The sequence below is a fragment of the Pinus tabuliformis genome, chromosome X, assembly GCF_031772625.1.
Source record: "Pinus tabuliformis cultivar Carrire ecotype Pingquan chromosome X, CPIR1, whole genome shotgun sequence".
NCBI lineage: Eukaryota > Viridiplantae > Streptophyta > Pinopsida > Pinales > Pinaceae > Pinus > Pinus tabuliformis.
The window spans coordinates 1,093,140,443-1,093,158,047 of record NC_142308.1 but is presented as its reverse complement, the minus strand read 5'-3'; the positions used below and the strand labels follow the sequence as shown (position 1 = coordinate 1,093,158,047).

The 17,605-nt window shown below is 40.6% G+C and overlaps 1 protein-coding gene across 1 annotated transcript in view; it reads right to left on the bottom strand.

Moving 5' to 3' along the window:
• Positions 1-7,545: 7,545 nt before the first annotated feature.
• Positions 7,546-17,605, bottom strand: part of LOC149143634 (BTB/POZ domain and ankyrin repeat-containing protein NPR1-like) — a 172,468-nt gene continuing 162,408 nt past the window's right edge. Inside the window, exons 3-4 of the mRNA XM_089446213.1 lie at positions 9,050-9,250; positions 7,546-8,956 (exon numbers count right to left, since the gene is read on the bottom strand). Of these exons, the coding sequence (XP_089302339.1) occupies positions 8,694-8,956; positions 9,050-9,250 (464 nt within the window). The 3' untranslated portion in view covers positions 7,546-8,693. The remainder of the gene's footprint in view (positions 8,957-9,049; positions 9,251-17,605) is intronic.

Here is a 17,605-nt window from a genome sequence, read left to right as displayed (position 1 = left end):
AGAGGAATAGTGCATGCCTTATTACAAAAAAAAAATATCGATTATATTGCAGTTTCCCTAATAAAGGGATATAATTGAAGAACCATTTTTAGATTTTCCTTCAATTTAGTTAAAACTTTGTTCTACATATTTTTTATCGATGCATCAATGTTGAAGGGGATCCCCATATGCCTTATCATCTATCATGGTTGTATAAATTCCATTTTTATCTAGCCACTCAGGAGGATCTCCTCATCCATTCAGAAGGGTTTTTATCATTTCTTCACTCACCATTTCACCGATGACTCTAGCAAAGGTGTCCAATTGCTTCTTGGACTAGTTTTTGTGGAAAAATTGTGATAAGTTAACCCGATAATGCAATATAAATCAAAGCAGAGTACTATAACCTACTTTTACTATCAATTTGCGGAAGCTTAAAGATCGAGTCGAACAATATAACTAGAAGAAGAGAAATCAATGGCACAATACACATGAAAATACTTTGGGGAAAGTCTCAGATAAAAACCCTAAACTATTGTATTATCATACATGGTGGAAATACATAGGAATTATACAAAGCCTTAGCTCTCACAGCTAGCCAGCTCTCAGTACAATCTTCACAGATGCTCACAGGCAATCTTGGCTTCTCTCCAGCCTTCCTCTCTGCCCTCCAAGCTCCTATTTCCTTGCGTTGTTCCTTGTGGATGATTAGCCTATTACCAAGTGGAAACACAAACTTTCAAAACTGCGCAATCCTCAAGGATGAATCCTTCACTGCATGCATGAGTTTTCTCCATGAGAAAACACATGCAACTGATAGTACATTGTCCTTGAACATTAATCTCAATTGGGTCTTTCTCAGAATAGACATGCATGAGTTTCTGATGAGGGAATCTTCAGTTAACTGGAGTAACACTAGTTGAGTGCATTAATGCATCAACTAACTGTTAACTCACTATTAGTTCCTCAGACAGTTTGGAACTAATTTAACTGGACTTAACTCGGTAAACTAAGTTAACTAATTACAACTCAAATATAACTCAATCTTATCTCCTTAATTTAAGGGATAACTCTTGCATGACTTCAAAAAGACTTCTAACTTGAATTTCTCCAACTAATTAATTTAAAATAAATTAATTAATTATTTCCAAGTAGTTGTTAAGACTAAATTCAATTTTAATTCACAATTTAATTCAAAGACAAATTAAATTGGAATATTCTTGTTGCCATGTTTCAACACTCCCTCTCAACAAGAAAGGGATTATCTGCCACCCCGATCCTGTCTCTATGGAACTCGAATTTACACTTTGAAAATGCCTTTGTCAAAATGTCAGCATCTTGCTCCTCTGTCGAAATATACTGTAGCAACATGATCCTCCTCGCTACACAGTCTCTAAGATGATGATACCGAATGTCGATGTGCTTGGACCTATCATGAAATACTAGATTCTCAGAGAGTTTGATACAACTCTGATTATCACAATAGATCACAGTTGGATCCATCCTCTGATCAAACAAACCAACTAGGATTTTCTGCATCCAGATGGCCTCACATGCTGCCTGACTTGTAGCCATGTATTCTGCCTCTGTCGAGCTGAGTGCAACCGACCTCTGTTTCCTGTTGTACCAAGAAACTGTCGTTGACCCAAGGTTGAAAATCCCTCCTAATGTGCTCTTCCGATCTGATGGACTCCCTGCCCAATCTACATCAGTGAAGCCCTGTAGCTTCACTCCCTCGACTTGTGAAAAGCCACGGGCAACAAATCTTGCCTTATGCTTCTCCACACTACCATCAACAGCTTGCTTTACCTTGTAAAGCCAATGGGAACTCACAACTAACTTGTTCTCTGGTCTCGAAACCACATCCCAAACACTGTTACGAAATATGGAGTCATACTCCTCCACCATAGCATCAACCCAAATCGGCTACTGCACTGCTTCCTCAAAGGAAGATGGCTTGGTCTCAACACATTCCCCAGCAAGGGCCATAAATCCAGTGTACCTCTCAAGTGACCTCCTTTGTCTGCGCTAAGAAGATAGTGCTCCCACATTCTCTCTCGCATCCTCCAACAATCTGTCAGCTTCTCTTGTGTGCTTCCATCCATCTTTGGAAGACTATGCTTGAGTGGATGTCTCCACTCCTGGAACCTCTGCATGCGGCTGCTCCGCATCAGTCTGAGGCTCCTCCTCCTTAGGAACCAACAATTCCTCCACAGCCTGTAGTTGGAGCTCCCTCTCAAGGGAAACTCACATGGCCTTCTGCTCATCAAACTTGAGATCTCTGCGAACCATTGTCCTCCGACTGGTAGGCAAGTACACCCAATAGTTGTGAGGTGTATCAATGTACCCCACAAATATCCCCAACTCTGTTGTCGGCTCAAGTTTCTTCCATGCATCCTTTGTCACATGGAAATATACCGATGAGCCAAAGATCTTGAAGTGACCCACATCTGGTCTCTTACCGGAAAAATCTTCCTCTGGTGTCTTCATCCCAAGTATGCGATGCGGGCTTCTATTATGCAAATAGACCGTTGTGTTGCATGCTTCAGCCCACAAGTGAAGTGGTAGGCCTTGGTCATGCAGCATTGCCCATGTTGCCCCTACAATAGTTTTGTTCTTCCTCTCGGCCACCCCATTCTACTGTGGGTTATGAGGTGTCGTCAACTCTCGTTTAATTCCTTCCGCTGCACAAAAGTCCTTAAACTCTTGAGAGACATATTCTCCACCGTTGTTGCTTCTCAAGGCCTTGATCTTCTTCCCTGACTCTTTCTCGACCAAAGCTTTGAACTCACAAAACTTTGTGAAAGTTTGGTCCTTCTTCTACATGAAATAAATCCAACATTTACGAGAATAGTCATCAATGAAAATCACATAATATCTTTGCTTTGTTGTGGATGCTGTCGAGAATGGTCCACACAAATCAATATGAACTCGCTCTAAGATAACCTCTGCTCGACTATCTCGATCATGAAAGGAAGACTTGGTGTACTTTCCCAAGGTACAACCTTTGCATGTGTCAACTTGCTCAAGTTTACCTTTGGGAAGTCCTGTAGATATCTGCTGCATTATCTTCAAAGCCCCATGATGCAAATGGCCCAACCGCCTGTGCCACAACTCGCCAATGTCTTGGCTTTGCACCAATTATGCTTTCATACTCAATGCTGCACAATCATCTACCTCTAGTTTATAGAGATTCTTCACCCGAATCCCTATCCTCTTGGTCTAACCCGTGGCTATGTGTCTTAGGAACGCCTTTCCTTTACTGAAGACAACATCGTAGCCTTTGTCCTCCAACATCGTGACTGATACCAAGTTCTTCTTCAGTCCAGGCACATACATTACATCTGTCAAGGTGAGAGGAGCTCCCTCTCAAAAGAAACCGTGCCCACTCCTGAAACACTATACCTTCCTTTGTCACCCATCTCTATGCGCATCTTGAGGTCATTCTCCTCCAAGACACTGAATAAATTTTTATCACTGGTTATGTGGAATGAGGCTCCACTGTCAAGATACCAGACACAACCCATCATCGATGACAACATGCATGTGATGAGGATAAAGTCCATTTCAAACTGAGAGGCTAATGCCTCACCTTCTGATCCTTCCAAGGATCCCTTCTTGGACTTCTTCGATGGGAAATTAGTCGCATAATGTCCCATTTTGTGACAATTAAAGCATCTTACTTTAGACATGTCACCCTTCTTCCCTCCATGAGAAGAATTCGATTTGAAATGGGAAGCCTTCCCTTTCCCTTTCCTTGCCTTAATTGCTAAGGCCATATTTTCTTCATCATCATTCTTGGATGAAGAACCATCTCGTGTGCTCTTGATCTCCTCCTGCATAAGATCCGACCATAGTCGTTCCCAATCCGACAGTTTCTCCCTTCCATTCACAGAGTCCTGGTAGCTATTCCAACTCTTTGGAAGGCCAAGGAGAGTGAGGCTCACCATATCATCATCGGCAGTAGTTATTCCCACACTGCCAAACTCATCTCTGCAGGTGGTGAGCTTGTTCAGATATGTGGAAATAGTATCGCCCTTCTCCATCTTGATTCTTCGAAGCTTATTCTTGAGCGCCAATTTCCTCTGGTCATTATTGTTTTGGTAGAGGTCCTTTAATGTCTTCCACATTGAAAATGGAGTATCCTTCCCATGGAGACTCGAGACAATATGGTCTCGAACTCCCTCAAGGATGATCTATCTAGCCTTCGCCACACACTTCTTCCACTCAGCCAACTCTTGTGCATTAGTTGAAGCTGGCTTTGGGATTTCTTGATCAATGAATTCCCTCAAGCCACTGTCTTCTAATACAGCTTCCATTCTATCTTTCCATGCTATGTAATTCGAGCTACCTTCCAAGGCATACTCGAGTCTCAAGCCATAGAACGCCATTGGCCAACCTTGAAGTATGATATGAATTTGATTTGCACCTACAACCCCGAATTTCAAACTTCGAATTCTCTTCTCTGTGTACTATTCACAGCGTCGATACCATGTAGAAAATCTGTGATAGGTTAACCCGATAATGCAATATAAATCAAAGCAGAATACTATAACCTACTTCTACTATCAATTTGTGGAAGCTTAAAGATCGAGCTAAACAATATAACCAAAAGAAGAAGAATCAATGGCACAATACGTATGAAAATACTTGGGTGAAAGTATCAAATAAAAACCCCACACTATTGTATTATCATACATGGTGGAAATACATAGGAATTATACAAAGTCTTAGCTCTCACAACTAGTCAGCTCTTAGTACAATCCTCATAGTTGCTCACAGGCAATCTTGGCTTCTCTCCAGCCTTCCTCTCTACCTTCCAAGCTCTTATTTCCTTGCACTGTTCCTTGTGGATGATTAGCCTATTACCAAGTGGAAAAACAAACCTTCAAAACTACGCAATCCTCAAGGATGAATCCTTGACTGCATGCATGAATTTTCTCCATGAGAAAACACATGCAACTGATAGTACACTGTCCTTCAACATTAATCTCAACTGGGTCTTTCTCAGAATAGACATGCATGAGTTTCTGATGAGGGAATCTTAGTTAACTAGAGTAGCACTAGTTGAGTGCATTAATGCATCAACTAACTGTTAACTCACTATTAGTTCCTCAAACAGTTTGTAACTAATTTAACTGGCCTTAACTCAGTAAATTGAGTTAACTAATTACAACTCAAATATAACTCAATTTTATCTTTTTAATTTAAGGGATAACTCTTGCATGACTTCAGAAAGACTTCCAACTTGAATTTCTCCAACTAATTAATTTAAAATAAATTAATTAATTATTTCCAAATAGTTGTTAAGACTAAATTCGATTTAATTCACAATTTAATTCAAGGACAAATTAAATTGGAATATTCTTGTTGCCATATTTCAATAGTTTTATGGTAACAAAGGAATCGTTTGTAAAATGCGCGATAAGTAATTACCTATCATCCAAAAGAAGAATACCTTAGATATATTCATTTATGTTTGCAACCACAAGTAGATAATCTAATGCATCTATTGCTATCACATAAGAATAAGGGGCTAGAGGAAAAACTCAACAAATGGATCCTTGAGAAGAGATTACCTCTAAAAGAATACCATTGGTAAACTTTAATGTTGGAATTTGAAAAGAAATTTTATTACATGCTCAAAAATGCTTAGGTACCAAAGCCTAGCTGCTAAAGCATGTCAAGGATGAAATCCCACTCAATCATGCCATAAACTTTGTTGAAATCAATCTTGAGGAAAACAAAATTTTGCTCAATTTCTCTTTCCCATGATAAAATTTTATAAGTTGTGATAAAAAAACCAAAGATGAAATGATCCTTTTATGAAACTTGTTTATTTACATTGAATTATCCTTGTAATTGTTTTCTTGATTCATTGAGTAAGAACTCTAGCTAAAACCTTGTAAGAGACTTTTAACAAGGTTAGGTCACCAACCCCTCATTATATCATTTTCAAAACCTTTAGGAATTAACTTAAATAGTGTGACATTAACGTATTCTATCGTATAACCCACACTAACAAGGACTCTTGACACACCATCAATAAATCATCCTCTATTACTTGCCATAATGACAAATCAAATTTGCATAAAGAACCTTCCAAACTTGGGGATTTATCCTTTGTCGTGTCTTTTAAAGCCTTTAGTAGTTCATCCTTGTTAAAACTTAAAATGACAAGACAAGGACTGCTTATACTTAGAAATTTGTTAGATAATTATGATCATTTTGGATCTTAGTTGTTCAATTTCAATCATGGGATTAAATTGTTGTATTGATTGAGCATGTATGGATCAACTAATTTTAGACCTAAAACATCACTTTGGAACCTAGAAGCCCAATTAACCCAAAAAAATACTAACATCTCACCATGTAGTTGACATCACTAAGCAATTTAGGCAATCCAATAATGGCAATAAAATTTGCATGAGAAACCATCCAAATTTTGGGATTTACCTTTTTCCATGTCTTTTAAAGCCTTCACTAGTCCATCCTTGTTTAAAGGGTAAGATAAGGACTACTCATGCTAGGGAAAAAATATTGTTGAAAATGTTTCAAAAATTTCCCCAAGGAAAATATAAGTACAATAGAATTCAAATAATTACATCATACAAATAGAGGAACCATGACTTTAAGTGAAGGGAATTTCAATTATTTTGGATCTTAGTCATTCAATTTGGATCAGGGGATTAAATTGGTACCTTCATTGGTTAAGCTTAGGTATTAATCAACTAACTCTAACCATAGAAGATCAATTGACATCCAACAACACAATTGGCCAAAGAAATCCCAAGAGAGGTGTTACAAGATAATACTTGGATTTGCACATTCAGTTTTACAAGATAATTTGGCAATCTCTGCTCTAGAGTCAAAAAATCTTTTTCTTTGGTTTAATGAGTTAGCATGGAGCTCTAGTATTAGGCTTCAACTCCTCTAATCACTTCTCCCCTTCACTTCTCCCCTTCTCCCTTTATTATTAGGGATGAGCCCCATGGCTTAACATCCCTAAGACTAATAACAAAAACTTTACCTCGGAAAAATCATTACCAAGATGAGTTTGGAATGAAACAATGACTCAAATAACCATTAACAAAAACAAGGACCAAGATGAGTTTGGAATGAAACAATGACTCAAATAATGAGAACTCTAGAACGTCAACATAGACCTTTATACAAGGCATATCGTGCTAATTCTTAACTTGATCACAATCAACTTTCTATTGGAGTCATTCATTGGCTACGAGATGACGAGATGTAAAGAGGAGAGCCTTTGTGAATGTGTCGTACAACCATTCAAGCTTGATGTTTTCGGCTCAATATGTAAGCTGTTTCAAATGTGTCTTTGTCCTGCATTATTCTAACAATTAGTATTTGACTCCTATGAACTTTTCTTTTCCAAAACGGGATTGACTATGCTATCGTCAAGACTCAAACCCAATCTTTAGTCATGCACTCATGATTGGTCAAAATTGGTCATGGAAACATTCCTTTTACTCCTTACAGCTCAGCCAACCATGGATCTCGCACAAAAAAAGGTATGCACATACAAGATATTACAATCACGACTATTCAAACAAAAAGATTGTTGAACTGACCAAAAATACATAAATCTAAACCCACCGTCAAGACTACAAGATTGGACATGCCTTTACTATGAAGTTCAACCTTGATGTCGGTAGACCGAAGGGCATGATTGACAAGCAATAAACTCCTGCAAGTCCAAAAATGTCACAATTTTCAACCAAGAAACTTAGGCAGAATACAATTCACTTATCCGGGCACCTCAGACCTCTTCCAGTACCCTACTAGGTGTATAATCAAGAAACTATAAATACATGATGTGCATATTTGCAATCTCAGAGCTACTGAAGAAGGAGATTTGGTCTAACAGTTTGCACATGCCATTTTCCGGGAACTAGTCACAGGTTTAACTCCAGAGGAACCATAACCTACATACACATATTATAGCTCCAACGTGAACAACAAACTATACTCAGCACATGAATATGAGGTTTCAATTTCTTAGGAAATTTTTTTTAGCTCACCAAACCTCCTGCTTATCTTCTTTCTCCAAGCTACAAAGTAGAAAAAAAATGCATTTTAGCTGTCATGTGCTGCGCAGTTCCCTTTGCAACTCAGAACCCTTTCACCATTTATCATTTTTGCACAGAGACTCAGACCATCACAACTCTGCTGAACACTACCGAAATTTGCAACATTGAAATGCTGCTAACTGTGAAGGGTAGAAATATTTTCTTGTTCAAGGATTAAGAGAGAGCGAAACACATCCATCAGGCCGTGGTCTGTGGTTGAGATTGTGTGTCGTCATGCAAATAACCTAGGTTCAAACCCCAGAGCTCATAAAGCCCTATAATAACTTGTTTATTGGCCAAGTTTGATGACTCCCCACATTGAGGTGGGACATGATAATGCAGAGATGGGGTTCATAGCTCTCTATCAATAAAAAAAAAAACATTTATCCTTGAACAAATGGAGGGGGAAACACACTATTGATACCCCAAAATAGTGTCAAAAATCCTTTGAGTGGACACTATTTCAAGTTTCAACATCTCCATCTCACGAAATTTACTAAAGCAGAATAAATGTGCCCAACTTCCTGTTTGATGCATGCTCACACTTACAAACATCATATACAGCGTTCAGACTGTCATTTCAGCAATTTTCAATGCCTAGATCACAGCCTGTAACTCCAGCTACCATTTAGCATTTTTATGCTTTTGACAATCCCTTAGAGGTGAGGATGATGATGAAGATGACATGCCTGATTTTTCAAATTCTTCTTTATCCTTGCTGAATGCTTCTGATAACATAGACTTGAGCTCATCATACCGTTGTCTTTTTATTCTCCGTTCTTCTGAAGTGCCCTTTTCCAAGCAAGTAAATTCTGACATGTCATCATCCATAATCTTATTGAGGACGTTTGAACAGCGAGGAAAGAAGCGCTTTCCCAGTTCAACTGCAATATGACCAAATGCATAAGCGAAATTACCATTTCATGATAACAACCAAATACAACAAAAAGGGATATGAACTTTGAGAGTCGACGTACCAGTTTTTGAGAGGGCCTTAAACCTAGAAAGGTGCTCCTTTTTTATCGTAATAGGTGTCTCATTAAGATCAACATTGGTCCTTCGGTTCCCTGAAGCAGGATTATAATCTCCAACACTCGTGAACTCTGAAGTTGAATCCACTTGTGCAATATCCATGGCTAGTTTTGCTTCCAAGGGAAACAGAAGCCTTGCCAGAGCAACTGCCAATAAAAAAATATGAAATTCTTAAGTTCTACCCAAGGGCCAAGATTTGTAAGTGTATCAAGCGAAAATTTAAAAGTTGGATCCATTTTTCTGACATTACCCGAATATGAATTCCCGGTGCAACATGTTTCCCATCCCTTTAAACAAAAGCAGGCTGATAAGAGACACAATTTTAAGAATGACGACTTAAAATGGTCCATGTTAGTATTGTATTTCTTTTAGGATTTGCCTCAGTTATATGGAGGCCTTCAAGGAAGGAGATTCTATAGCTGTAGAAGCTACTCCAGGCACCGGAGAGCAGATTTTAAACGAAACTAAAAATGGTAGGTAATGTTTATAATGCAAATTCTGATTCACGATTTGAAAAGACAAACAACCAACGCAAATCAACATGTAAACACAACTTGGTAATTTTTAACAACGATCACCCTACGAATCAATATTGCAGACAGAACTGTGCTTAAATGAGCCAACAAATACAGAAATACAGAAATTAATTTACTAAAATTGCAATTCCTTGTACACCATTCTGAGAATTTTGTGCAATACTATTGAGCTGGATATTGACATATACCGTTGCATGTAGTCTCTAGTATGGTGTTGGACCTCCAAAGTTTTGGTTCACCCTGTATGGGTGCCTGAATTAAATATATGTTAGAAATATAAAAGATAAATATATTCAATATCCATGAGTATGGCTGGAGTGAATTAATTATATATGTTAGAAATATAAAATATAAATTTCTTTAATGTCCATGTGTATGGGTGGAGTGTGCACTAGAAACTTTGTATGGAAACTTTGAACAGATCCAAAATTCTGGTCACACATTTTTTCTTATATGTTCTTGTATAAACTCAAGTTCCAGAGAGTTTTTAATATCAAATCCAATCAACGTCCTTGAAATTACCATCAGATATTTCTACCACTAGTTATTTACCATCCTGCGTGTACAAGTGAGATAGTATATTTCTCCAGGAAAATTATAAATAGAAATTTCCAAACCAGTGCATTCAATTTTCAATGTTGCTACTAAATTCATGATCCGCAATCGGATCTGAGAAATTGTAAAACATGTATGTTAAAGTAAGTGGGAACACATGGGAAACCATGTGGCATTCCGCTGAAAAAAATGAGCTGGAATGTGACTGTTAACCAGTTACAACGCAATTCCATATATGGGTCGTCTAGGGCACCTACTATGTCACACGGTTCGAGTTCGAATTCGAATTCGACAACGATTAAGTTCGATTCGAATTCGAATTTTCCGACCAGGTTCGAATGAGGTTCGGCATTAGGTTCCACTATACATATTTTTCAATATATATATCTATATATGACAAAATAATAGAAAATTCAAAATCAGTCCATAAACACATGAATACAAATATGTCTGCGTTTTTGTTGGCAATGGCATATTAAGATTTGAATTTAAATAAATGATAAAATAGTGAAATTCAAATATAAATAAAAATGGGTGAATCATACCACTGCTCAGTGCTATGTTTATTACCAGACTTTTCAGTATTTATATCAGACCTTTAATTAGTTTAGCAGTCCTCCAAATTTTAATAAAATGCCAAACAATGTACTAAGTTAAAGTTTGAACAATGCAAATAACCTTCCAATTATATAAGATGACGACTGATTAGTTTTTAGGCCACTGTTAGATGTATTATGACACTGTACAGTGGCTACCAACCGGATGCATTTACATATGATATAATGATTAATTATGCTTGCAAGACAAGGAAGCTTGGAGGCGCACTTCAGTTCTTGGATAAAATGAAAGAAGAAGGGATTAAGCCTCTGTATGGTACTTATGCTCATCTCCTTAAGGGAATCCTCTTCGACAGAGATTTTGAGGAAGCATATTCATTCCTGATTCAACAGAGTGGAACGGATCCCAATTTGGATTCAGTAAACTATGAGTATTTGATCAGGATTTGTCACAAAGTAGGCCTAGAGGAAGAAGCATGCCATCTTTTCACAGAGATGAAAGCTAAGGGTTTGGAACTTCTAGATGACAAATTGTACACACAGATTTTACATGAGAACAATGAGCCAAAACCGATTTGAAAACAATTTAGTACAAGTGTTGATTTTCCATTTAATATGGATATCCATCATTGCTATACCAATAGATTCAGCCGAGTTTACTGTAGGAATGTCACATCATTTCAGGTATGCACCAAAGGCGTTTCTCAGTAAGATAATTTTGTAGCATTCGCTGCACATCGAATGCGGGAGTCATGATGGCTTTTGGCCTGATGGTAAATTTCATAGGAACTTCAAAAAAGATAGTTCCTCGATTTCAGCTGTAGTGCATGAATGTTCATAGGTAAAAATCGACCCATTATTCAAATTTCAAATCATGCAGAAAATCTGAGCATGCAGATGCAGATGTTCAATAAAACTGCCAAAAAAACCATCGAACCTCAAAAAAAACCGTTGAAATTCGCGTTAAAATACGTACAGGTTCGATTTTTCAGGTTTGAATTTTAAGGTTCGATTTTCAAGTTCGATTAGGTTCAAATTCTTTCAGGTTCGCCGTTCAGGTTCGACTTTCAGGTTTAGCAAACCTGAATGAATTTCAAATTTTTTTCCAGGTTCGCCGAATTTCGAACCTAAACCTTCAAGTTTGCCGAACCCTGTGACTGCCCTATTGCAATAGTTATACCGAATTGCAGAAGTCGAGTTTGGGCATAAATAGATATACTTTGCAAGTTGAATTCCTTGGAAGAAAGAACCAAATCAAGCGAAGGAAAAGCAAAGAAGAAATCACCATCTTTGTCACATGTGCAAGAGCTCAGATTTCTACAGAAGAAACTGTTGGGGGTCAAAGTTGCGGAAGAAACTGCTAGGGTTGAAGTTGTAGAAGTTGCTAGGGTCGAAGTTGCTAGAGAATTTGTTGGAAGGAAAGCTCATCAAGGAGGAAGGATTGACTTGGTCTTGGAGGGGTCTTTGACAAGGGTCTTAGGTCTTGGAATTCATCATTTGAAGTTCTATAAGAAGAGAAGAGTTCTTGTGGGTTTTCCTCTCAAGAGGAGAGGTTTTGGCCCTGGCTTATAGCCTATATCTTGTGTCCTCTTGTCTCATTTGTTTGGTAGTTGTCTGATGATAGAGAACACTAATACTAATCAAGTGAAAGAAAAAACTAATCAAGTTAAGTAAAAATACATCACAAGCAGTTATCAAAGTAAGACTAACCATCTATTTAGCTGCCCCTAGATTTCTCAACAATATTCTGGGCAAGATAAGGCTGGTATTGAACGTTGAATGGACCTGTGTTCTTCCTTAGAGATGTTGTATTGTATCAAAAGCAAAATGTTGAAACTACGATCTCTTAAATTTGTGTCATGCACTGATCCAGGTGGATATTGATGGCCACCTGCCAATTCCACTTGGACCCCCACCATTGCTTCTTTCAGCTTTTCAGTTTCCTTAATTGTAGCACAGTTTACTATTTTTAGCAGTTTTTTGGGTCCTAAACTTCCGGAGCCGTTTTGAGGCCCTAAACGAAGTTTTTTTGGAAATCTACCACCAGTGATTTTCTGTCTAAAATCATCTTTTCCGTCGTAGTCCTCGGAGAGATCTTTTCCAGCAGGTTATCATGCACGTCAAACGGAGATAATATGACCAAGTCACAACCCCGGGAAGTTGGCTGTCCAACTCACCCCAACGGGGCCCATAAACTCTTGGTGTTACATCTCCTCGGGTTAGGGTTTTGGTTGTTTAGGGTTTGCTCTTATTGTTCAATAATAAAAAGGCCCTTGAGCCTCATTGTAAGGTAGTTCAGAGGCATGTAGCTGCCACATCTCTTCTCAGAGATAAGCTACCATCGCCCTAGCTGGTTTATTTCCATTTTTGTTTGTAAGCATATTTCAGTATTTTACATTAATGAAATGAAGTATTATTTCCACTACATCTCTGTGTTTATGGTTATCTCTGTAATTTGTTGCGTTCCTGTTTAAATCTGGATCAGTGGTATCAGAGCGGTCTGCTTTTTTCTCTGTTTTTCTTTGCATGTCCCCAACGAGGTCGGGATATAAGGAGTTAGGGCTTGAACTGGTCGAACCTTTGCAAGACCAGCCTCACAAATCCCGACGGCCTCCATGGCGGATGAAAAGAAAGACAAGGGGGCAGGAGATCCTATCAAAATCTTGTTCGAAGAAGCCTTCGAGCGACAAAGGAACACGATGATGGACAACTTTGCCCAGATCCTTCAGCGGCTACTCAAGGGCGACGCATCGGGTTTCAACAGCTACTCTGAAAACGCCACACCATTTAAGGTACAAGTTAATTTTGAAATCCCCATATTCGAGGGTTAGATAGACGCAAATGCCGTCAATAAATGGTTAAATCTGCTAGAGGGTTATTTTTCTGTTCATGATTTTTCCAGTCGGGAAAAGATTATTTTCGCTCTTCTCAAAGCAGCCCCCCACGTCAAGGACTAGTGGGAAACCTACTGCGAGTAGAAGGATGAAAGTACAGGCTCACTATTTTCAGCCGCACCCACTTGGAATTCATTCCGGGATGCCATCAAGGAGCAGTACTACCCTGTCGAAAGCTATGAGGATCAATACATAAAGTGGACCATGCTGCGGCAGGGAAGGGACCAAGATGTGCCGGAGTTTACCAATATTTTCCATACCCTTCGCACAAAGTTGGGTATCAAGGATTCGGAGTAGCATTTGGTACTCAAATACCGCGGCTGCCTGCACAAGTACATCCAGGAAGAAATAGAATTCCTGAACATCTCCTCGCTCGGCACGACATACCGATATGCCGTCAAGGTCGAGCAAAAGTTTAAACAGAAGAAGCGAGACTTTGGATCTGCAAATCCGAAGCAAGGGAAAGGTGCCCCCAAACCGCAGAACAAAGGACAAAGCCAAGGCGGGGCAGCCCAAGACAACCTGCCAAAGCTGCAAGCAAAGAACAGCACCGCGAAGCCGAAAAAGGACACGGGAAAGTGGTGTGAGTTCCATAAGAGCTCCACTCACAACACAAGTGAGTGTTGGGCCAAGCAGTCACTAGTGGCCGAGCTAAAGGTTTCAGAATCAAATGCATGTTCCGACTCTGAGTCAGAACCCAACAAGGGGAATGACAAAGGGAAGCAGATTATCGATGCGGAGCCCAACACCACCGTTGCCACCACAAAGATCCAGAAGGAGGAACCCGAAGATCTAGAGGAGGAGGAGCATCTCTTCCACTCCCAGATGTGGGTAAAGGGCTCCCCGCTATAGTTCATTGTCGACAGCGGGAGCCAAAAGAACCTCATTTCGGCAAAGGTTGTGAAGCGGCTGGGCTTACCGACCACAGCACATCCACAACCGTACACCATCGGGTGGCTTCACCAAGGACGGGATCTTTGCGTGAGCCAGCAGTGTCGCCTTCCATACAACATCAAGCCCTTCACGGATGAGGTATTGTGTGACATTGCTCCCCTTGAAGTTTGTGATGTATTATTAGGACAACCATACTTGTGGAAGCGACATGTTGTGTATGAATCAAGGCCCCGTGCTGTTATTGTTACTTTGGGAAATAAGTTGTACAGGATACCGGAGGTAGCACCGCCTACCGCCATCTCTTTGGTTACTGCAAAACAATGCAGTAAGCTCATTTCCAAAACCGGGAAATTTGTTTTCCTAATGATACACCCTCAAGGAAAGAAGAAGACGGTGGCCACGACCTCTAGACAGGGCCCCTCCGCATGACAACTACAGATGGACAAGGTCGTGGAGGAGTACAAGGACATCTTCACCTCCCTCGCAGGGGTTCCTCTGCACTGTCAGGTCAAGCACTCCATCGATTTGACCCCAGGTGCACCACTACCCAATGGACCAATCTATCAGCGCTCCGTTCTGGAGAACGATGAAATCAAGAGGCAGATTCAGGAGCTGCTGCAAAAAGGTCACATCCGTCTGAGTTCATCGCCCTGTGGGAGCCCGATCGTGTTGGTACAGAAGAAGGATGGGACTTGGAGACTCTGTATTGACTATCGAGCACTGAACAAGATCACTGTCCGTAATAGGTATCCGATCCCACAGATTGATGACCTCCAGGACCAACTGAAGGGGGCAAAATATTTCAGCAAGATTGATTTGAAGTCAAGATATCACCAGGTACTAATCGAACCTTCCGATGTGTGGAAGACTGCCTTCAAAGCCAAGGAGGGCATTTTCGAATGGTTGGTTATGCCTTTCAGATTGACGAATGCTCCTGCAACCTTCATGAGGCTAATGGATGACATCTTGCGGCCATTCACCAACTCATTTGTAGTGGTATACTTAGATGACATCCTGATCTTCAACCAGAATTGGGAAGAGCACCTCCACCACATATGACAGGTTCTCCAAAACCTGCGGCAACACAAGTTATGTGCCAATTTGGAGAAATGTACTTTTGGCATGACCCAGGTTCAGTATCTGGGATACATTATTGATGAACAAAGGGTGCATGTGGATCCAGCCAAGATCCAAGTCATTCGAGATTGGCCATCTCCAACCACTCTGACAGAGCTCCGCAGCTTTCTAGGTCTTGCCAACTTCTACCGCAGGTTCGTGTTGGGATTTTCTCATATCACTTGGCCCTTGAGTCAAGTCACCAAGGGAGGAGCGAAAGTAAAATTCTTTTGGTCTGAATCTCAACAGAAGGCATTCACAGAGTTGAAAGATCACCTCTGCTCGGCACCAGACTTGCAACAACCATTTGAGGTCGAGATAGATGCCTCTGACTATGTTATTGGGGTAGTCCTTACTCAACACAGGCATCCAGTGGCATATCACAGTGAGACATTTTCAGACACAGTCCGGAAGTATCCCACTTATGACAAAGATGTATTCCATTGTGCAGGCCTGCCGACAATTTGGGGAAGGAAATGGTCATCCACACAGACCATTGACCCCTGTAGTTCATACAGACCCAAGGGAAATTGCAGAATGATCGCCATCAGAAGTGGTCCACATACCTGCAACAGTTCCATTTGAATATCAAGTATAAGAAGGGCAGCACCAATAATGTTGCAGATTGCCTTAGTCGACCACCGATCATGGCGTTAACCACCGTGCTCAACTCTTGTGGGCACAAGACTTCTGATTGGCCACTTCTCTACAAAAGCGACCCAGAATTCGGCCACACATACCAGACACTCTTGGAGGGTCAGAGTGTTCTAGATTTTCACCTCCAGGATGCCCTTTTATGCCACCTCAATCACCTTTGTGTTCCTTCAAGCGAGCGTGCCAAGATGATTTGGGAAGCACACTACAGTTGGGCTGCTAGGCATTTTGGGGTCGAGAAAACGGTGGCAGTACTGCAGAAGTATTTCTATTGGCCGAATCTTCGACAGGATGTCGGGAAGTACATCAGATCATGCACTACCTGCGCCATTTCCAAACCAACCATCAAGAAGCAAGGCCTCTATACCCCGCTACCTACCCCTAGTCGACCTTGGGAATCCATCTCCATGGATTACATGTCAGGCCTTCCTTCCACTAAGCATGGAAACGACTGTGTTTTTGTGGTCATCGACAGGTTCTCGAAGATGGCCATTATGGCACCCTGCAAGAAGAATATCACAGCCGAAGCCACTGCTAAATTCTTCTTTGAACAAGTGTGGGTACACTTTGGGATCCCAAAGTCTATCATCTCAGATCGGGACAGCAAGTTCCTCAGTACATTTTGGTCCAGTCTTTGGTAGATGCTGAACACCGTCCACAACTTTCCATCCTCAAACTGATTGCCAGACAAAGGTTGTCAACAGGATGATCGTACACATTCTACGCATGTACAACTCAAAGCATCCACGCACATGGGACGAGAGCCAACCCTATGTTCAGCACAACTACAACCGAGCTCTCCACAGCTCGACTAGCCACAACCCTTTTCAGGTGGGCTTGGGATTCCAGCCACTATGTCCCATTAATGTGGCCATGCCATTTGCAGCTACTCACACAGATTCGGCTCATGTTCAGTCCGAAACAGATAAGGCAAACAGCTTCATTGAGCACATCCAAAATATTCGCCAGCAAATCCATGACATTCTGGAGAAATCGAATGCCAAGTACAAACAGCGACATGATCAACATCGGGGTGCCACACAAGTTTCAGGAGGGCGACAAAGTCTAGTTGCATTTGCAAAAGGAATGCCTTACTAGAGCCTACTGGAAACTCAGACCACTCCGATATGGTCCTTACACCATTACCAAGGTTGTGGGAGACAATGCATTTGAGCTTAGCATTCCCCCATTCCTTGGCCTGCACCTAGTGTTCAATGTGGACCGCCTTCGGCCATACTTTCCACCATTACTAGACACATCCGACATTGCAGAACATCTCACACCCACAGAGTTAA